General features: G+C 44.6%; 2 protein-coding genes across 4 annotated transcripts in view; one reads left to right on the forward strand and one right to left on the reverse strand.

The window, feature by feature from the left end:
• The window catches only part of MMS19 (MMS19 homolog, cytosolic iron-sulfur assembly component), a 27,859-nt gene extending 12,977 nt beyond the window's left edge, over positions 1-14,882 (reverse strand). For all 3 annotated transcript variants that reach the window (XM_081105335.1, XM_081105334.1, XM_081105333.1), the window contains exons 1-8: positions 14,699-14,882; positions 8,120-8,168; positions 6,325-6,425; positions 5,449-5,534; positions 4,995-5,069; positions 4,511-4,580; positions 4,002-4,130; positions 3,849-3,910 (exon numbers count right to left, since the gene is read on the reverse strand). In XM_081105335.1, coding sequence (XP_080961461.1) covers positions 3,849-3,910; positions 4,002-4,130; positions 4,511-4,580; positions 4,995-5,069; positions 5,449-5,534; positions 6,325-6,425; positions 8,120-8,168; positions 14,699-14,810 — 684 coding nt within the window. In that variant the 5' untranslated portion in view covers positions 14,811-14,882. The remainder of the gene's footprint in view (positions 1-3,848; positions 3,911-4,001; positions 4,131-4,510; positions 4,581-4,994; positions 5,070-5,448; positions 5,535-6,324; positions 6,426-8,119; positions 8,169-14,698) is intronic.
• A 118-nt stretch (positions 14,883-15,000) lies between these two features.
• UBTD1 (ubiquitin domain containing 1) overlaps positions 15,001-23,038 on the forward strand; it is a 58,350-nt gene continuing 50,312 nt past the window's right edge. Inside the window, exon 1 of the mRNA XM_081105340.1 lies at positions 15,001-15,709. Coding sequence (XP_080961466.1) covers positions 15,640-15,709 — 70 coding nt within the window. The 5' untranslated portion in view covers positions 15,001-15,639. The remainder of the gene's footprint in view (positions 15,710-23,038) is intronic.

Raw genomic sequence — 23,038 nt, forward strand, 5'->3', positions numbered from 1 at the left:
CAGACTGAAGGGTCCCAGGTTCGATTCTGGTCAAGGGCACGTACCTCAGTTGCAGGCTCCTCCCCAGCCAGGGCCCTGGTCAGGGCTTGTGCAAGAGGCAACAAATTGATGTGTATCTCTCACATCGATATTTCTGTCTTCCACTCTCTCTAAAAATCAATGGAAAAATATCCTGGGATGAGGATTAAAGAAAGAAAAGAAAACTTGCACCAGATTTTCTTTTCTCTTTTTAGAAACCCCATGAAAAATACAGTTAAAAGGATTTTCTTTTGTTTTTAAAGATATCAAGTTAAAGGTTGAAGAGAACAGGATAAGAGATATTAGCAACAAAGTTGTAGAAGCTGAAAAGCAGATGGGTAAGAAGAAAATGACTCAGTAGAGCCCCCAAAAAACAGAATCCTCAGTAGGTTTGGGGAAAGCTGAATAACTACCCATATACAGTCCTTGGAAAGCTTAGAAACTGGCAGTAACAAGTACCTCTGGAATTTCAGAATTCTCTCATAAAATAACAAAACAACAAAAAAGAAAATATGAAAGAAAAGGTAAGAGATTCAATAGTCTCACAAAAGATTAATAGGAATTCCAAAAAGAAGAAATAGAGAAAGCAGACAGGAAGAAATGCAAGAAAATTTACTAGGACTAAAGTACACGAATTTCTAGACTGACAAGACCTACCAAGTACCCAATACAATACATGAAAACAGACCCATAGGAAGGCACATCATTGTGAAATTTCAATATTTAGGGGGCAAAATCAAACTTAAAATTAGGGAGAGAAGTAATTATAAAGGTTTATGAATCAGAAGGAACTTAGACTTCTCCAAGGAACTGAATACTATAGGTAAATGCAGAAATGCCTTCAAAATCTTGGGGGAAAAGAATTTCCATTCTTGAATTTTATATCCATACTATCAACAAGTGGGAGGAAAGTATGAAGACATTTTAGATTTACAAAATCTAAAAAAATCTCACTTTTGTATATCCTCTTCTCAAGAAGCTAACAAAGGTTGCACACCACCACAATGAGGGAGTAAACCATAAAATGAGGCATACATGCACACAGGAAATAGGAAATCTGATTCAAGAGAAAGGATAAAGGAATCCCTAGGATGATGGTGAAGGAAGATTCACTATCTACTCTGCATTAGGAGTAGAAAGCAACCAGTTGAGACTGTATGGCCAAGTTAAGAATAGTTTTACATTTTTAAATGGTTGAAAAAAAATCGAAAGAATAATATTTGTGATGTGAAATTATATGAAATTTATATTCTTACATCCATAAATTAAGTTAAAAAAATTCTCATTTTTCAATTACAGTTTACTTCCAATATTATTTTGTATTGGTTTTAGGTGTACAGCAAAAGTGGTTAGACAATCATATACTTTACCAAGTGTTCCCCCAATATTTCTAGTACCCACTTGGTACCACACATAGTTATCGCAACATTGATGCCATAAATTAAGTTTTATGGCAATACAGCCACTGTACCATATTCCAATGTCTATGGCTGTTTCTGTGCTAGAACAGCAGAGCTGAGCTACAAGAAACCAGATGGCCTGCAAAGCCTAAAATAGACATTATCTGGCCCTTTAGAGAAAAAGTTTGGTAACCCCTGCTCTACAGTGAGCACACAGATATAGTGAAAGTCAAAGGATCATTTATACTGATGTGATCCACTATGATGATGGCATATGGCCAAAATGCATTGATAAGACCATTAAGAATATTTCTAACACAGTGATACTAAAAGCCAGGTGTCTCTACTGACAAGAGCTTTCTGCTTCCCATAGGATGCAATGCAGAACACACAAAAGTCTTCTTGAAGAAGAGAAATTCTCCTGTCATTATCTATATAACCTTGTTTTGCCTAGAATATCTCTGAGAAAATATATAAGCTATTGGGAACAGTGATTATCTCTAATGGGAAAATGTGTGGTGGCTATAAAGGGGTACAAAGCATAATTCTCTATACTTTAAATGTTGAATCATGATCATTTATGTTAACTTAAAAAAAAAAAAAAGAATGGCCAAAACCGGTTTGGCTCAGTGGATGGAGCGTCGGCCTGCGGACTGGAGGGTCCCAGGTTCGATTCCGGTCAAGGGCATGTGCCTGGGTTGCGGGCACATCCCCAGTGGGAGATGTGCAGAAGGCAGCTCATCGATGTTTCTAGCTCTCTATCTCTCTCCCTTCCTTTCTGTAAAGAATCAATAAAATATGTTTAAAAAAAAAAAAAAGAATGACATTCTTCTCTACCCCCAAATTATAAATGCATATATTCCAACAATTCCACTTTTACGAATTTATCCTACTGTTATACCCATATATATGTGAAATGATACATGTACACGGTATGTAAATTGTAGCATTGCTTGTAACAGCAAAAGATTAGCAACCAACCTTAATTCCATAAAGGACTAGTGAAATTAATTGGGTGTTTCCATGCAAAGGAATGTTACACAGCCATAAAGAATAAAACGGGCTAATATATAATACTGCTATAGAACAGTTTCCAACATGTACTGTTAAGTGAAAAAGGAAAAATATAGAAAAAGTGTACATATATGTGCTACCACTTTGGGGGGGTATAAAACGTTTGCTTATATATGGATGAACAAGCTCTGTATAGACATAATTGATAAAAGTGGTTGACAGTGGAGAAGAAACTTGAGAGGTAGGTATTTTTCTTCACCTTTTGGATTTTGAATCATGTGAATGTGTTATCTTCTCAAAACAAATACAAAATAAAACAAAGCAAAACCAAGGTAGCCTAACCAAGAGCTTTCAAAATTTTAAAAGATACACATTCTGAGTTAGAAGTAGTGATATTTATTACAAAAGAGATGAAAGGAATTTCAGGAGAGAGGTGGCCACAAGCAACATCATTTCAACTGGAATAAGCTGGTAAGAAATTCCCTATGGCAAAGATGACTGTGTAACTTTAAAGGCAACGAGATTCAATATTCTGATGTTGTTTGTGATATAACTCCTTTCATTTCTTCCAAACCACTAATGCTTGCAGTGATGAGACCATGAGTATCTGGAAATAGAAGGGAAATGAAGATACAGAAAGGGAGGAAGGTCCAAGAGGGTCAGAGCAAACACTTCCTGTACATACTGTGCTCAAATGTTTCTTCTTTGATTTGTCAATTTGTTTCTACTGCCTGAGATGCCCCAGTAGACTCCAGGATCATATCCTAGACATCCCTCAGAAATCAACTGAAATCCTAACTATCTTATTTGTGAAGTCAGTTCCTGCCTACTGTAGCTCACACTGAACTGTCTTCTCTGAAAAACTGTAACACCACTCATTTCAGTCTATAATCTCATATTGTTACTTAAATGTTTCAACATTCAAGGGCTGGAATCGTGTTTTACAATCCTGTAGCCCTCAGCATTAAGTACACTGGTAAAGAAATTAAGAATCCCCCTACATGCCCGCTGAATTGAATTCTTCCTTTGATGGCAAATGTTTCTCCATTTCCCAGTTTACTAAAATTACGTTCCTAAAGACTGGGACTGTTTCTTTCCCTCAATGCCTAGAACTGGAACTGGCAGATAGCAGGCACTCAATGAATACTTAAAAAAAAAATATTTTAAAGTTGATTGCAGAGAGGAAGGGAGAAGGAGAGCTAGAAACATCAATGATGAGAGAGAATCATTGCTTGGCTGCCTCCTGCACGCCCCTACTGGGATCGAGCCCACAACAGGGCATGTGCCCTGTCTGGGAATCGAACCATGACCTCCTGGTTCATAGGATGATGCTCAACCACTGAACCACACCTGCCAAGCAACGAATATTTAAATGAATGAGAACAAACCAATGAATGAATGAAAGTTACTACTTACAGGGGTAAAATCAATAGGGAAATAACAGGATGTCACTTCAAACAACTCTTCCACAAAGGGTCCTAAAGCAACGGAGAAAGAATGAAGTTGACTTACAAGCTTCACTCATCTCAACAAACCTCCACCAGCTAATTCAAGGCTACAAAGATGTACCGAGGCTATAGTCCCTGGAGATGAGGTCATGGACAATGCGGAAGGCCACCAGAAGGTTACGGGGATCCTTTTCTCCATCCATCACCTGGATGAAGCCAAAGGTGAAGTCAGCTCCAAGGCCCTTCAGCTCTGGGGAGGAGAGAACAAGGTCACTATGTCCCAGGGATAGAAAGTTGGGCTTTCTTTTGGCTTGTGTTCTCCCTCTACTACCACTGCCTCCCCTTTCCTGCCTCCCAGAGAGAGGACCCTTTTTGTTTCCCTATTACTCAGTGAAGAAGAGATGTGCAACAATATATAACTGTTATGGAGGTAAGAATTTAAAACAGCCCAATTCTACCCTTCTTTTACTTTACTGGGGAGTGCGTAGACCCCCAGTTTCCCTTTATCATTCTCTCTCAGAGTACTGGCTCTTCTATATAACCCCCAGGCTAAAATGAGTCCTGGTATTAGGGGGGTGGAGGACAGGATGTGGTCACTTTTCAGATTTCCTAGAGAGCCTTGCCTCTTACCTTCTTCCCGGGTTCGCATAAAGTTGGTGATAATACTGTAGACTGTGTGTCGGTCCACCTGTGGCAAGGACTTGGGGTCGGAGAGATAAGAAATAAATTAAGAAAGTGCTCAAAGAATAACTCAGCTGACACAACTACTTCCTGCTTTACAATCTCTTAAGTGGACAGTGCTCTTTATACCAGTGTAAGATGAACCGAAGAGGAAATGCAGAGAAAGGACAAGGCTGTTAGCCCAGCACTACAGCAGGGGGCCAATAACCACACACTGTCTGCGGTGTGCCTTACTTTTTTTAGATGTAAGAGGACACAGGCCAGACACAATGGCATGCCTCCCTCTTCTTATACAGTAGCAAGGAACAGCATGTTAACATGGTCAAAGACCTGAAAGAGTTGAGAACTTCAAAGGCAATTATTTTTTTGCCATCTAATTCTAGTTATGTGAAGGGCTGGCAGACAGAATACCAAGGTGACTGTTATCACTCACCTGTACATGGACCTCCTGGAAGATGGCTTTAAGCACAGAGACAGCCAGCCCCGGGGGCAGGGTCACACACAGGCTCTGGGGGAAAAGAGGAGGTATGTGAGCACTGAGGGAGTTCTAGCACAGCCTTCAAGACACAACCCTAAAACAGGCCTACTTAGCTATAGTGGGAATCACAGCGTTCAGATTCAGCAAGAGTGAGAAACATGGTCCCTTTTCTCAGGTTGATTAGTTCTTTGCAGTACCTTCCAAGTTGGATCTGAATTTCAGTCCCCCAAGGATACTTTTACTTTCTAAAGTAAAACAGACTAAGAACTGAAGTGAAGCTGGCTGACACCAGCTCAGTCCCACATTTGGGCATCTGTTCCTCAGCACTCAGTGTCTCACCCCCAAAGGGCAAAGAGAATTCACTGGAAAAGGGCGTCTGCAAACATGATGGGAAAAAAGGAGAACTCACAAGTGCCCTCAACCCCTGGAGGACAGATGGGATCACAAGATGATGGTCCTTCAGCCGGTTCTCATAGAACAGGATGAGGTGTACCACTGCACAAACCAGAAATTCAGCCATTAGTCCACACAGGCTGGAGGAGGGCACATCAGGGCTCCTCCCCAGAGTTTCTGAGGGCTATTACTGCTTGGGCTTCACTACAAATTTCCTCCTTCACCAAGAGGTATGTCTCATGCCCTCCCATTGAGGGTACCTTGATTAGTCAGGAAAATAGGCGAACATCTTTTATTATCCATTCATACATAGGCCTACCATCAAACCCATGCTCAACCCCAGAACTACCTTTCCATAGAACTGGGGCTGCCAACTTTCTCAAAGGGCCAAGATTGTAAATATTTAAGCTTGCAGGACATAGTATGTCACAATTACTCAACTTTGCTCAATTTGGCCGCTGGAACATAAATGCAGCATAAACACCAGGTAAATAAATGGGTATGGCTACATGCTAATAAAACTTTATTTATAAAAACAGGCTGCAGTTTGCCTATAGAAGATAAATAATTTGTTGGCTTTTTTCCTTAGGACTTCAAAGCACTTTGATATTTTACTACTTTTCCACTCCATCTATGAGACACTACTTTGTCCACTTTACAGAGGGGAGGATGCAATGAAAAATACTGTCTAAAATCAACACTGTCTTGTCTTCTGTCTTAATCCTTATCATTTCTGTGACATATACCAGTGAGGAATGAAGACCTTGAATTAGTAGTTCACAAATGCCTCTTACCATCCTACCCCTCCCTCCCTGTAATGGTTTGAATAGACAAGGAAGGCCTTGCTTGGCTCATCAATCCAGGGAGATACTCCTACTAGTGATGCCAGTACCTTCCTTCTCCAGGAGCAAGGAGTGACACTGGAGTAGCACCTGTGACAAAAGCTGGATTCCTCGTTCCCGAGTTCGGGGTTCTGGATTCTCTAGAGAAGACCTGGGGAGAAGTAGGATAGAAAGCTTGACATTACCTAGTTCAAACTTTTAAATAAGTAAATATTTTGTAATTAGTTACACTTACCCTCTGGGCATGGGAGCCAGCAAGGAAGGTATTCTGGAGGTGCTTAGGATTACAAATAACAGTAAGACCAGAGCCTAAAGAGCCAGTTCCCAGATTGATCTGGCATCATTAGAGGATCATGTTACACCACAGCCACCAGAAGTGCCCATCTCCAGGCACTGACTGGGTATTGGGCTTTCTCTTTCTCCCCTGAATTGTGACATTCCTCTGAAACACAGCTTAGCAGCTACACATAGGGCTCAAGAGATGGCTGGCAGTTGCAGTTTCAATCAAAACAGGAGGAGAATAAATATATTATTGCTAAAGAAGAAAAGCTGAGAACATCCACCAAGGTCTTGGGGGGGGGGGGGGGGAGAGGGGACCACAACAACTTTGTAGATAGAAACTTGTAGAAAGGTCACTGCTTAGAAGCAGAAAACTGTGCATTTAAAAATAGACCAAGGCACATTTATTTTATAGCAGGATTATTCAGAATAGCCAAAATGTGGAAACAACCCAAATATTCATCAACTGATAAATGGTTAAACAAAATGTGGTATATCCATACAACACAATATTATTCAGCAGAAATAAAATACATGCTACAACAGGGATAAACTTTGAAGACACGATGCTATCTGGAAGAAACCAGACTCAAAGGCCACATATGGTATGATTCCATTTATGTGAAATGTCTGGAATAGGCAAATCCATACAGATAAAAAATAGATCTGTGGTTGCCAGGGGCTGGGAAGAGGAGGGAATGAGGAGTGACTGCTAATGGGCATGGGGTTTCTTTTTGGGTTAATGAAGATGTTCTAAAATTGACTGTGGTAAGGGTTGCACAAATCTGTAAATACACATTTTAAAATGGTGAATGTTATGATAAGTGAATTATATCTCATAACGGTGTTATTAAAAAAAAGAAAAAGAAACAAGGCCAGAATAGCCTGAGTAGAAAGGCCAAATGGTTGCTTATGTGGAAGAAATGCATAATAGTGACCTACTCCCAACATCCCCAACCCACCCACCCAATGGCCATGACTGTTAATAACCCTTGCAATTAAATGGTCTATCAAGTATGAAATATGAGGAAAGCAGGCATTAGACTACAAGCACATACTTCCTCTGATGCTTGGAATATCTGATTAGGACAATGATCTTCCACCTGTTTCCCCAAACCTTTTCCTATAGTGGATTTTGGTGCAAGGTCAGCTTCCTAGCAATGCCCAGCAGGGCCCAGGGCAGGTCTGAGTCAGATCCAGGATGACTAGAATCCCATGGGGGCAGGTGGGTCTTAAGAGGCATAGGAGGAACCCCAGCTCTAATTAAATAATAGTTGATGGTCTTCAACCAACCACCTCACCCCAAACCTGTGGGCTGATCCAGGAGCTGGTGTGGCCCATAGGCTATGTGCTCCCAAAACTTCCTTAGGAGCCTTAGGTGGCATGACATTTTTTAAAGGAGAAACAGGGGTTTAGCCTGAGGTACTGATAAGACAGTGAGTGGGTGGGTTGGGCTACAATAGGAAAAAGTCAGGACCAATTAGTTCCAGGAAAGCAGCATTGCACAAAACAACTTTTTGAGGCCAGGCTAGAGAAGGGCATTCTAGAGCAGATGCTTTTTCTTACCCAAGGGCTTCCACCACTTGTAACACTGTGTAGCTTCCAGATTTCACATCTAGAGAAATAAAAGAAAGAAATGTGAAAAAACAAAAACCCACCCCAGGGTTCAATGGCTCATAGTGGGGCCCACTATGCTTGCCAAGAGCCCCCGTATATAAGAATCATTACTCTTTTTTTTAAAATATTTTATTGATTTTTTTTACAGAGAGGAAGGGAGAGAGATAGAGAGTTAGAAACATCGATGAGAGAGAAACATCGATCAGCTGCCTCCTGCACATCTCCCACTGGGGATGTGCCCGCAACCCAGGTACATGCCCTTGACCGGAATCGAACCTGGGACCCTTCAGTCCACAGGCCGACGCTCTATCCACTGAGCCAAACCGGTTTCGGTGGAATCATTACTCTTAACATTCGAATATGCAGCTTCAAGTATAAAAATAGAAAAGTAATGCACATACAGGTTATTCATTACAGAATTATTTACAATAGCAAATGACTGCAAACAACAATGGCCATCAATAAGAAACCAGTTCAATAAATTTTAGTACATCCATACAATGGAATTCTCTGTAGCAACTCAGAAAAAAGTGAAGACTGAAGAAATCACACACACACACACACACACACACACACACACACACTCGCTAATAATGGGACAAGAGCTAAAAGCAGAACAGTGCACAAAAGTAGTATATGTTTTTGCACTAATGCCGTATTTCTCTTCCAGGACCTAATTAAGACTACCACACTGCAATTAGCCATCATGAATCCTTAAGTCTCCTCTGGTCTGTGAAAGATTCTCAGTCTTCCTTGACCTTGACATTTTATAGAAGTATTTCATAGAAGGTCCCTCAATTTGAATTTGTGTTTGTTTTCATTTATTCATAAAACTTATTATAAGTCAGGTACTGTGTTAGGGGCTGGAGACAGAAATAAAAACTGGGAGCTTTTAATAAAGAGCCCACCATATGTTGGGGCAGAAAGACATAAAAACAAATCACAGTATAACAAGTTTATTACCATCCTATATAATAAAAGCCAAATATGCAAATTGACCAAATGGCAGAACAACCGTCGCTGTGACACACACTGACCATCAGGGGGCAGAAGCTCAATGCAGGAGCTGCACCCTGGTGGTCAGTGCGCTCAGCCAGAAGCCGGACTCATGGCTGGCGAGCGCAGCTGCCACAGCAGGAGTCTTTCCTGACTCTGCAACAGCACTACCAAGTGGCAGCAGCAGGCACAGTGGGCCGGGATGAGTATGAGCAGCGCAGCACCTGGCCCTGATTCGGGCTCCTCCCTGGTCTCCTGCCACTTGGCACACTGCCACATCTCCCAAGGGCTCCCGGAGTGCAAGAGGGATGTCCGATAGCTGGCTTGGGCCTGATCCTGGTGCTGTTCTCTGTAGAAGGCAGTATGTCTGAACAACTCAGTGACTCAGGGAAGCGCAGGGAACTCAGGGTAAGCCTGCCTCCGCGCTTGACTCACCCACTTGATGGTGTTCACAGGACAGACCATGGTGGCCCAATCTGTGCATGTGCAGCAGCTGCTGAAGCTCAAGCAGCAGGCTGTGCAGCAACAAAAGGCCATCCAGCCACAAGCTGGCAGGTGGACATCCCCCGAGGGGTCCCAGACTGTGAAAGGGTGCAGGCCGGGCTGAGAGGACCACCCCCCACCCCCACAGTGCACAAATTTCATGCACCAGGTCTCTAGTAGTGATATAAACAGACAATGGGTTAACATAAGAAAGGAGTAATATTCCTGGGTTTATGGGCCATTCCTCACTAACTTTAACTGAGTCATTCTCTTAACACTATAAATTCTCCCAAATAAAAAATATCTGAAAGTACTGTTAATTACATACTTGGACTCCTGGGATGAAAGAAGCTAATAAATAGTTAATTTAACTAAGGGTAGCCTCAATGGCATTAAGGAAAAATGTCAAAGTTCCTTTCCCTATATAGGTAGGCCTAAGTTTTCCAATGTGTCCTAAGATTTGCTCTCTAAAAATGGACCTATTAGCACCTCCTAACTACCCACACTTTCCTCAGCAAGGCACCAGTTCCTGTGGGGCACTGAGTGCTGTCAAAGGAGTATTTATATGAGACTGACATAGAATGCACAATCAGGCCTCTGTCTGATGGAGTTGTAGCCTCTTGAGACTTTGGAGTAGCAGCCAGGGAGGGGGAATATGTGAAGGAGTAGGAGAAAGAAATATCCCAATCAGGATTCAGTTCTATTCAAGCTCTCCAAATGTCCTTTCTGATGAGGATGCCACACACATTTCTCAGAACTGTATTTTAGTGTTGTTTAATAGTCTAACAATCTTTTGGATTCAGGAATAGTAGTCTCCTCAGGGAATCACAAATTGTGGACAATACAATATAATAAAGACTGAAATGAAGGAAAATCCAAATAACTAAGAGGAAGAAAATTTATATCCACCCCCTGTAAATTCAGCATGTCCAAAAATCACACTGTTCGAAACCAGCAGTCCCCAACTCCATTAAAAAAAAAATTTTTTTTTAAATTGATTTTAGAGAGGAAGGGTGAGGGAGAAAGAGCTAGAGACATCAATGATGAGAAAGAATCATTGACCAGCTGCCTCCTGCAAACCCTCCATTATGAATCAAGCCCGCAAGCTGGGCATGTACCCTGACCAGAAATCAAACTGTGACTTCCTGGTTCATAGGTCAATGCTCAACCACTGAGCCATGCCAGCTGGGCCCAAATCCATTTCTCTTTTGCGCATTCTCAGGCTTAAAAATTTGGGGTCATCTTAAGAGTCCTCTGTCTCCTTCAAGCCCTATAACTAGTTAGATCTCAAATTCCACAGATTCTTCCTTCTCTTATGCCCATTCACTTATGTAGTTTTTTTTTTAAATATATTTTTTTAATTGATTTTTTACAGAGAGGGAGAGGAATAGAGAGTTAGAAACATCGATGGGAGAGAAACATGGATCAGCTGCCTCCTGCACACTTCCCACTGGGGATGTGCCCGCAACCAAGGCACATGCCCTTGACCAGAATCGAACCTGGGACCTTTCAGTCCGCAGGCTGACGCTCTATCCACTGAGCCAAACTGGTTAGGGCACTTACGTAGTTTTTTACAGCACATCTATTTATTCTAGTCTCCAGGAGACTGGTGGTAGGAATAGGAGGGTAGGATGTGGAGATTGTGTACAGAAATAGCTACTAAGCAAGTCTGCTAATAAGTATATGAGTGGTTGAAAAATAAGTACTGTAAAGATTATGACGTGCTAATAAGTATATGAGTGGTTGAAAAATAAGTACTGTAAAGATTATGACGTGTGAGATGATGTCTGGCTGGAGTAATCAGAAACACCTGGGGGGCAGGCAGTGAGCACTCAAATCTGGCCTTGGATGCTAAGTCTAACTTTGATTAGATAGAGGGAACTGGAAAGGAATGCACTCAGGGAACAGCAAATCAAGGTGGCTGTCTGGAACTAAAGGTCCAGGAAAAAAGTGGTGAGAGTAAAGGCTGGGGCCAGGCAGTGGCAGCCTTTGAATGCCTGGCTGAGAGCCTTTCACCCTTAGAATGCCAGATCATTTCTCTTCCATACTTACACCTTTACATCTGACACCTACTTTCATCAGGAACCCAGGTAAAAAACAAAGTTGGTGATTTTTGATCACAGCATGTTCCTTCTGCATTTACAACCTGTAGGAGAGGCTGCGGCTGTGAGTGGCTGAATGGATGCTGATCTCTTTAGCACTAACAAAGCTTGATTTAGGATGGAGGATTAGAAAGAACATCTGATTCTAGGGACACTTCAAAACTCTGTCAGCCTTCAACATCCCTGACTCAGGCTGTGGTCTAAGATTGAGAATATCAATTTAATCCTTCTCAAATTTGCTTTCATTATGTGACTCCCTTGCTCAAGGATCTACAATGACTGCTATTACCTCACACCCCTCTGCCTGGAATCCAAAGTTATGCATAATCCAACCCCACCAAACCTTTTAAACCTTATATTAATACCCTTTTACTTATCTGTTACTACCAACTTCCTTTCTTAGTCAGAAGGGTTAAATTACAACTGGGCTGGTGTTAGTCTTAGCTGAGCTGAGTTAAATGTAACTAGACAATAGTTTAGGCTATTTATTTCAGGCAGAAAAGTATATACATTTTACAAAGATATTTATAAGAACTTGGCATTCCTTAACCATGTCTTCTCATGTTTTGAATTTGAAAAATTCAAAATTATTATGCTCATAACATATAAATGTGAAAGAATAGTTACAACTAACACTGATATAGCAATGTTCTTTATCTTGGTTGGGGGTAGGTGTATGCATTTTTCAAAATCAGTAAACATACTTTTAAAATTTGTATATTTCATTGAACATAAATTTTACACCAAAATAAACTGTAAACCAACTCTAGTTAATAATATGCCTATCAAAGTATTTGGGGAAAGTATACTGATATCCACAATTTAAATGGGTGGATAGGTATGTGATGCAGCAAGTTATATTAAAATGTTAATGGTAGAATCTAGATGGTGGGAATATGTTTCTTACGAAATTCTTTTGACTTTGCTGTAAGTTTGAAAATTTTCATAAAACACTGGGGAAAGTGACATTGATAATGCACTGTACTTGTTCACTGTAAGCACTAATAACACCCTGCTTCATAAAGCTGTAAGCGGTTAAACTTAGTGGAATGGCAGGATCAGGCATTTGCTCCTTGATGCTCCCATGCCACCTTGCAGACTTCTTATAGTTTTTTTCATGGTGTAGTGATCAGCACATATATAGTCTAATTTGTATTTATATTCCTACTAGAGGCCTGGTGCACAAAATTTGTGCACTGGTGGAGGAGTGCCCCAGGTCTCTTGCAGTCCGGGAGCCCTCAGGGGATGTCCAACTGACAACTTAGGCCTGCTCCCCATCCTCAGTGCTGCTGCAGAGGCGGGAGAGGCTCCCACCACCGCCACTGGGCTCACCAGCCCTGAGTCCGGCTCAGGGCTTCTGGCTAAGCAATGCTCCCCCTGTGGGAGCACACTGACCACCAGGGGGCAGCTCTTGCGTTGAGCAACTGCCCCCTGGTGGTCAGTGCAAGTCATAATGACCAGTCATTCTGCAGTTCAGTCGATTTGCATACGAGCCTTTTATTATATAGGACTAGAGGTCCAATGCGCGAAACTTGTGCATGAGTAGGCTTGCTGGCACCGGCTTCCCTCTGGCACCCAGGACCGGGCTTCCCTTGCAGCCCCAGCTTCATCTGAAAGGTAGTCTGGAAGGACGTCTGGTCTAATTAGCATATTACACTTTTATTATTATAGATTGCTTTGCACCTGTTTAGAGAATAACATGTGTTCAATGATAATGAAATGATTTAGTTAAAAGTGGAATTGCTAAGGACCAAAGTATTATACTTTCTGCAGATTCACTATATTCACTTATCACATATTCTAAGTTAATATGTTTGCCGAAACCGGTTTGGCTCAGTGGATAGAGCGTTGGCCTGCGGACTGAAGGGTCCCAGGTTCGATTCCGGTCAAGGTCATGTACCTGGGTTGTGGGCACATCCCCAGTGGGAGATGTGCAGGAGGCAGCTGATCGATGTTTCTCTCATTGATGTTTCTAACTCTATCTCTCTCCCTTCCTCTCTGTAAAAAATCAATAAAATATAAAAAAAATAAAAATAAAATAAAAAATAAAAAAATAAAAGTTAATACGTTCAATTTTCAAGGGATATGTCCTTAACTTCTCCCCAAGCACGAAAAATTTCCAAAAATAGGCAAAACTCCTCTGTATTTGTGAGATTATTTTGTAGTCTGTTACTTAACCACGAGGTCTAAAGGCCTCCTAACATTCAATAACTTTTAAGATTTTTTTTTCTAAAAGAGTGAAGTCTCAGAATTCCAAGGAAATCTGGAATTTGTTTTATTCAAATCTTAGATAAGCTGTCAGAATTATGCGATCCCTGAACTGGTCAAAAGCAGGAAACTGGAGATCTGGGGGAAGGATAAAAGCCACCACCACATAAAAAAGTCATGAAACAAAATTAACCAAGAACTTTACGAAGAAACAGAGGGAAAGTCTGGAGGAGGATACGCAGAACATCCCAGACTCCCCCAGGCTGGCTTCCCTTCTCTCGTTACAGCCAGCCCGAGCCCCGGCCGCCGGGCCACTCCCAGCATGCCGCGCGCCTGGGACCGAAGCCGCCAATACACTTCTCACGTCAACCTCCCAGACACAACGTGCTTTCGCGGCGTGAGCACCGGATGCTACACTGGAGCCTCTGGGTCTGGGCCCCGGTGTCCCCACCTGCCTGACCTGCGAGTCTCTTGCCCTCGCTGGGCCTGTTTCCTCGTCTGACTCTCCTACGTCGGGCCGGCGCACAGGGTAACTCAACGAAGATGAGGGGCGTAAAGACGCTTTAAGGGAGGTGCAAGGGATTCAGCCTGTTATGGCTCTTGAGTCCGCAATGCTCACAACCAGTCCCAGACCGATCTCTCAAAGTCACCGCTGTCCCTCACTCCCTTCCCGCCCGGCGCCAGTGCCGCTCCCAGCGGTCGGCTCTTTGCGGAAGCCGCGAGGCGACGTCTGCCGTACCTGCAGCCACTTGGTCAGCGGGGCCCTCCTGCTGACCCATGACGAAGTCGTGCACGAGGCCCCACAGGGCACCCGTGGGCGCCACCGCCTCCAGATCGGCGGCGGCCGCCATGACGCGAACTAGAGATCGTGGGAGGGGAAGTGGGCTGTGGCGCGGGATGGGCCTCTCGGCGCACGCGCCTCCTGAGCCAATCGCCTGGCGAAGGCTGAGGGGACGGGGCGTTCCCCGGGTCACGTGCTTGCCGGTCCTGGTGAGGCAGTTCCCGGGAGGCTGGAACGGCCACTCCCCGAGGGCGGGGCCTAGGTCGGGGAGGTGGCTGCTGGGCAGGCAGCCGGAGGCCATGGAGGGCTAGTAACTTCTGGCCCGGCTACCCCGGAGACCGGCGGCGGGGCGGGTACCTGACTGGGTGGGGCCGAGGGGCGGTGCGCACCCTGGGGGAAGCCAATGAAAAAACCAGGCCCGGCACGAGGGGGCGGTGCCGTGGGTCACGTGCGCACCTGCGGCCGGCGGCCCAGCGCCCGCACCGCGAGCCCGAGGCTGGGAGCGGGCCGGGCGGGGGCGGGGTTAGGCAGGTGAGTGACAAGCTCGGGGGCCGGCCCAGCCGGGAGTCCGGAGTGAGCCGGGTGTAGCTGCGGCGGTGCCCGCCCCCTCTCCGCCCCTCCAGCGGAGCTGTTCTCCGGCCGGGCACCGTCGCTGGCCCCCCTGGCCCGGCCACCTGGGACTGTGCTGGGGAGTCGGCCACCTCCCTCTCTCCCCTCATCCGCAAAGTTTGTGGCGAAGCCGGCGCCGGGGCAGAGCGAACCCCAGGGGGGAGGTCGGGGAGCGCCCGATGACGGACGGCAGGAGCCGTTGACCCCGGGCGCCGCTGTCCGGGACTGGAGTGCGGAGCAGTTGACCAGCCCGCCGCCGCCGGTGCATGGGGCCCGGCTGAGGATCCAGCATGGGCAACTGCGTGGGGAGACAGCGCGGAGAGAGGCCGGCCGCCCCGGGACACCCCCGCAAGCGAGCAGGTAACGACGGGGAAGGGAGCAGGGCTACGGGCGCCCCTCCTGGCCTGACCTCCCGCGGCTCCTGGCGCCTGGGTTTTCCCGAAGTGAGACGTGGAGGGGGAGCTCCCCACCCCTGCTGCCGAGGGAGCCGAGTTGGGGCTACTGGGAGCGCTGACCCGGCTTGGAGCTCAACTAGCTCCAACTGGGAAGCCCGGGTGGGGGCGGGGGCGGGGGCAGGAAATGTTTCCAGACCGCAGCGGGGCCGGCGGAGGGGAGGGGGCCGGTCGGGGCGCCGCTCGCCTGGCCCCGGGCCGGGGTCGGATGCGAGGGTGGCCGGCTTCCCCAGAACTCAGCGAGCGAGGCGAGAACCGCCGCTCCTTCCAAAGGCTGTGTCATTTCATTATCCGGCTGCAGATCGTGTCTGCCGGAATCCGACTTGCAAAAGCACCGCAGGACTCTGGGAAAGAAATCTGTATTTTTCCCGCAGGGCTTTCTGGAGTCTCCGGGCCGTCTCGGAGTCTTGGAAAAGCGGGGAATCGCCCTGGGGTTTGTTGGGATCCTTCCCGGCCGTGGGAATGGGATCTGCTCCCTGGTAATCGGTGAGGGCCGGGCAGCGCCTGCTCACTTTCTTGGTGCCTTCCTGTCCTGGCGCTTCGCCTCGGGGAGAAGTCTGACGGTCGTTGCCCCAGTCTCGGCCTCGTACTGACTTCCTTCTCTGGGGGTGTTGCAAGGACCTTCTGAGAATGATAAAATTGTGGGCGTTAGAGGTGCAAGGCGCCTCCGAAACCTGTCTAGAACCCAAATAGACCCTACCTTCTCCAATCCGAGAAAGCCCAGATCCAGCGAGGTTGAGTAACTTGCCCAAACCCACACAGCTGGTTAGTAAGTAGTACAGCTGGGACTAGAACAGTCTCCTCTCCCACCCAGTTGCCACATATCCCCTGATGTAAGAGAAGCCACAGGCAGAGTAGTTAGTGAAGTGGAAACTTTAGTTGGAGTTTCCTGTCTCCTTTGATGCCGAAGGTGTGTTGAGCGGGTTTCGGAAACTGGAAAGATGGATGAGGGGGAAACATGGGGGAATCGGGGAAGGATGTCTGTGTGGTGGACAGGATGACTTGTGGAAGGAGAAATGTTCTTTTATGGGGGGCGGGGGGAGTAAAATTTAACATTGAGATCCTCTTGGCAACCCGGGCCATTCTGACTGAGGAAAGTTGATTCTCAAACCCCAGCGCTCTCTTTCATTCATTCATTCAACTAACAAATGTTTATTATCTATGTGCTCAGTTCACACAATTGATTTTGTTGCATTTGAAACTCCTACTTGAAATTCTCCCCTTCCTCTTTTGGCATTATTAGACTATCTTGTTTCTGTGTGTGTGTGTGTGTGTGTGTGTGTGTGTGTGTGTTTCTCAGATCACTGCTAGGTGTGGACACACCCATGGGTCAGTTTGACATTTCATTTTTTTCTCTCATTACTCTCCTTAGAGAAATCTTATTCAGTATCACAAACCTTTGTCCATTGGGAATACCCATATGCTGTATTTTCACTTGAACATTAGACTAATATCTCTAAATGCCCACTGGACACTCTGATGTAGTTATCCTCAGATTCCACACCTCTAAAACCAAGCTCTGCATCTCTTCCCTCAGTCCCCTTCCCTTTTCTCTTCCATTCTTCCAGATGCCTAACTTTATTCTTTGAAAACCTCTCTCTGCTGACTTTCTTCTTTCTGCCCTCTTCCTTCCAGCCAGTGACTTGGACTTGCTGTTTCTTCCTTCAGCAGGTCTTACAAACCTGCCCCTCCCCACTGTACTTCACAGCCTTGTCACCTCAAATGTAACTCATCTCCCAGGCTGAAGTTAGTTCCCTACCAAAGGCAAGTTCATCTTCAGTCATTCATCCAGTGCCTGTACCTGGTGGGCAACCCCCAGATGATGTTTATTAAATTAACCTGTTCCAAACCATATAGTTCTATGTTAAGAAAAAATTTTGTATCTCCCCTTGTTTACAAGAACAATCCTTCCATTTAAGGTGTGATTTCTTTCTCTTCCCCGACAATAAGGCCACCAGTGTTTGCTCCTGCTATTCCCCACTGCTTATTAAGAGCCTTTCTTCCCTTTAAGTTCCACCTCAAACCCAATATTTTTCTAGAAGCACCTTGCCTGACAGTTTCACCCTCTCCTCAGTAGATCTGATTGCTTCTTCTGAGAACTCGTTCAGATACATCATGCCACTTACTTAACAATTGTCTACTCCATATTACTAGTCATTTCTTTGATGTTTACAGTCTTATATCAGCAACTACATTGCAAGCCTTGAAGAGTTAGGTTCAGTCTTATCCTTCTGTGTGTGTGTCTGTTTGTCTTTCTCATTCATTCATTTAACCATACACACAGGCACACATACATACTCGACACTTAGCTCAGTGACTTTACAAAGGAAGCACTCAATATTTGTTGACTTTAGAAAGCTGTCTCTACTTCATCTTACCATCTGAATTTTTCATGTAAACATTTTATTGAAGTATATTTCTACATTTTCTACCTTCTAGTGTATAATTTTTGCAATTCTGTGGGTCCTAGCTTTAAATAGCTTTATTAATATCCAAAGCCAAGGGGAACTATAACATGACAAGTTTGGTATAAGGAAAGGAATCCTTAATCTCAGGGTGCACATGGCATTCCTATAACATCTACAGCTTACCCTTTGCTAAGGACAGTTGTATGTTGTAACACTAATGCTTAAAATTCCCCTAGCTCCTACTGTAATGCTAATGCTAATGCTTACCTTTCCTTGGTCACTGATGTAATGGAAGAAAGCCTTACAGAGAGCTAGCATATGAGCTGTAGTCTTGGGCCTGTAGCTAGGTGACCCTGGGCAAGTCATCAGTCCTCTCTGGGTCACACTTTTAATATTTGAGAAAGGGAAGGGGGGTTATACTATATCATTAGAGAGCCATTGTAATCATCTTCACAAAGGGAACTATCCAACTTGAAAGTCATTGAGTTGAAATCTTATGCATTGTCCCCCTTTGGCCTTAGTTCGGTCTTCCTAGTCACTTGACAGGTGAAGCAGAGACTTGACACCCACTGGTCAGGCAGTAAGGCATTAGCTGGAAGAATTAGGCGGTCCTCTCATCTCATCAAGTTTTGTGATTGTCACTTTTTAAAAACTGTTATTCAGCCCTAGCTGGTTGGGCTCAGTGGCTACACTCTAGCGCGTCGGATTGCGGACTGAAGGGTTCCAGGTTCGATTTCGGTCAAGGGCACATGCCTGAGTTGCAGGCACGATCCCCAATTGGGGGGCGTGTAGGAGGCAGCTGATCAATGATTCTTATCATTATCATTGATGTTTCTATCTCTCTCTCCCTCTCCCTTCCTCTCTGAAATCAATAAAAATGTATTTAAAAAACAAAAAACCTGTTATTCATTTTTAAAAACTGTATTATTGAGAGTATTACAGATGTCCCTCCTTTTTCCCTCTTGTCCTCCATAATCCCGTTCCCACCCTGATGCAGGCCTTCACCACCCTATTGTCTGTCTTCATCAGCAATGCATATTTGTTCTCCGGTTAATCTCTTCCTGCCCACCACTGTTAACTGTTACTCTTAATGCAAACCCAGTGGTCTATGTTCTCCCCTTCAGATCCTGGGTGGCCTTTGCGTACTTCAGAGAATACTTGGGTGTTTACTCCTTTGGGGGGCTCCTGCCACCCCATACATATACGCTGGGTAGATCAATAGCTCTGCCCAAGAAGTGAATGAGTAAGGCAGCCCTTCCCCTGGCCACCCCAGGATGAAATAGAGGTGGTAGAACAGGCCAATCTCTTGCCCAGCTCCACCCTTTGAGAATGTGGCAGGGCTGAAACCCAAATATCTGACTCTGGTGTGCCAGGCGTATCCACTTACATTCTGGAATCTCAAGCTAGGGATGGACAGACCCAGGGCCCTGTTTTGGGCTGGTTGGGCTTGGCAACGAATCAGCATCTCATTGTGTGGGCTGCTGTGGCTATTCTTGAGAGAGGAATTGGGCAACTTCTCCATTTGCTCAGTAAATATTTACTGAGTGCCAGGCACCTTACTGGCTGTGAACAGACCTGGTCCTTGGCCACATGAAACTTACAGTTTAGGGGGACAGATAATAAACATGTAGTCTTATAAATTACATGTGGTCATACATGGAAATCCTGTATGATTATACAGATAATTACGTATTGTTATTATATATGCTGGGGACACCCACATTTATCATTTCAGCCCATCCTGTCTAGCCTTATATAGTTTGCTGCCTACATAACACATCTAATGTCTAAAAGGCTTCTCAGATTAATATGCCCCAAATAGAATCCACACCCTTGCTCCTTCCACACTTTCCCATCACAGTTAATGGTGATTTAATCCTTCCAGTTGTCGAGGCCCCCAACATTCTAGAGTCATCCCTGACTCCTCCCTTCCTCTAACATCCCACATCCACTTATTCAATAGATTTCGTTGGCTTTGCCTTAAATATATCCAGAACCTGACTCTCACCGTCTTCACCACTTTCACCCTGGTCTAAGCTACCATTGGCCTCTTAACTGACCTTCCTACTTCCTCCCTTGTCTCTCGACAGACTATTTTGAGCACAGCAGCGAGAGTGATGCTGTAAACTGTAAGTCAGATTTTGTTACTCCTTTGCTCCCATCTCATTCAAAGTCCTTGTGTTGGCCTACAAGACATAATAGGATTTTCACCAGCTTAATTTTCTTAAACCATCTTTTGCTCTTCATTCCCTGTTCCAGCCTCTGATATCTGAATGGGTCCCTCCCTCCCTCTTCTCCTCTATCTCCTCAAACATTCCTTTTCAGTTAAGCCCTCCCAGGCTATTCTTTTAGAAATCAACCTCTTCCCTTCACCACCTGTTCTCAGCATTATCTACCACTATTCCCTATTTTATTTTTCTTTACATCACTTATCATTACCTGACATTGGCTCTCTCCCCTATTGGATGTGGCCAGAGATTCTTATTTGTTCATTCCCTGGTACCTAGAGCAGTGCCTGGTGTATAGTAGATGCCTAATGATGAAACTAGTGTGTGTAACCTAATTGGTGAGGTTTATAGAAAAGCAGGAATGAGCAGATCTGATTGTGTTCCCATCTTAGATGGGTGTTAGGGCAGGTATTTGATGAAGGGACTTAAGCTGCCACCTCAGAGTGGTATTCTGTTCCTGGGACTGGTTTCTCTCTCACCCAAGGACTCGGAAGGTCTCAAATACCTGGGGTATAATTCCCTGTGGTTTGGGAGCCTCTTCCTAGAAGATACCAGGGCTGAAGCAGGAGAGCAAAGTGAAGCCCTCTTCAAGGGTTCTAGACAGGGAGTAGCACTTTCTAGCCATTCTATGTGTGCGTCTAAGTAAGAGTGGACACCTCTCCCAGGTACACATGGTATTTGTAGTCATAAACTCAAGGGGAAGTGATGGGGTAGTCTAACAGGCTGAGGCAGGGAGGAGGGTGATGTGGATTCCAGGCCTCTCTACCCCATTGACTTGTTGGGGAATTTTTAGAATCATAGAATTTTAGAGTTGAAAGGAACTTGAAGATTTCTTTAACTTCTCTTTTCTTTTCCAGCTATTAACAAACGAGTATAAAGGTGTATCTACTCCGTGCCGAGTTCACAGAAATATGGTGCAACCTATATAAAAACTGCCTGGGCTTCTTTAAGTTTCAAGTGTGCTAAGGCCAAGACATTGGAGGGAAGTGGTCAAAGTCAAATGTATTGAAAAGCGAGGAGGTCTAGTCTCTTTGCCACTTTTTTGAGTGGTGATCTTGGGCCAGTCATTTGTGTGTGCTGAGTTGATCCTCTGTTTGATAAATAAAAATATGAGAATATCTCCAGTTGACTTCAGAGAGATATTGTAGGGATAAACTAAGCTGACACTGTTTTAAAAATTGCTTTCATGGCTGCACTATCTGCTCACATATGAGGTCCCAACTCAGAGCCTCATCTGGCATTAAAGGGAAATAAACCTTGGTTCTCTGCTCCTTCCTAATTGTGTGTTACTTTGGACAAGCCTCTTGGTCCCTCTGAACTCCGTTTCCCCAGTTGTACCCTGCTGACCTCCTAAAGAGGTTGTAAGAATCAAGTGAGATCTTGGATGAAAAAAGACTGTGAACATAGTTTCTATTATCCAAAGCTACAGAATTTTTACTCACAAAACCTTAGCCAGCGATTCCCTCCACACCATAACACTGAAGTTTACTCTTTTTAAAGGAACAAAACTATAAAAGAAATGTTTTAAAACATTTTGGATGGGACTCATTCTGAAATGGATGATATGCTTATAAGCAAACTATGCTGAGCATGAATAACCTCTGCAACTTGAAATGTTGAGTTTGCATGTATATATACAAAGCACTTGCTTGGTGGAGGTGGGGACATCAAAAGCTTCTTTCTCTCCAAAGTCTTTGTATCTGAAAGGACAGGGGAGATGGGGTAAACTGGTGGCGGGGAGATGGGGTAAACTGGTGGCGGGGAGATGGGGTAAACTGGTGGCGGGCAGAAGGAAATGGCCAAGGCAGAGCCTGTTCAAAAGCCCTACCTCCAGGTCCCAGGCAGCAGCATTGGTGCGAGGAGGCTCTGAGTCCTGTCCCTGGCTCTGAATTAGAAGAGTGGGTCTTGCCTGATGAGTTATTGTGTTATGACGGTGTCAGGCCTTTGGGCTTATGAGTCTCTAGGGCAGTGGGCCCCAAACTAAATGGTTCTCTGCTGCTGTGCATTTGGGGTTCATGTTTCCACCTATAATTGTTGCTCTGTTTTCTCCCTAGTAGTCAATGGTCACTTCCTCCCCTCCCTAGTAAAAAATTGTGATTAAATACACATAACATAAAATTTATCATTTTGATCACTTTTAAGTTACGGTTCTGTAACATTAAGTACATTCATGCTGCTGTACAGCCATCACCACCATTCATCTCCAGAACTAGTTTCATCTTCCCAAACTGAACCTTTGTACCCATTAAACACCAGCTCCCCATTCTCCCCTTCTCTCACCCCTGGCAACTGCTATTCAACTTTCTGTCTATGAATTTGATTACTTTAGGTATCTCATAAAACTGGAATCATACAGTATTTGTTCTTCTGTGTCTGGCTTATTTCACTCAGCATAGCATTATCAAGTTTCATGCATGTTGTAGCATGTGTTAGAATTTTTCTTATTTTTAGGGCTGAATAATACTCCATTGTATGTATATACTACATTTGCTTATCTATAAGCCATCATAGGACACTTAGATTGCTTCCACCTTTTGGCTGTTGTGAATAATACTGCTGTGGACATGACTGTACAAATATGTGTTTGAGACCCTGCTTTCA

Source organism: Myotis nattereri, assembly GCF_964212035.1.
Source record: "Myotis nattereri genome assembly, chromosome: 13".
NCBI lineage: Eukaryota > Metazoa > Chordata > Mammalia > Chiroptera > Vespertilionidae > Myotis > Myotis nattereri.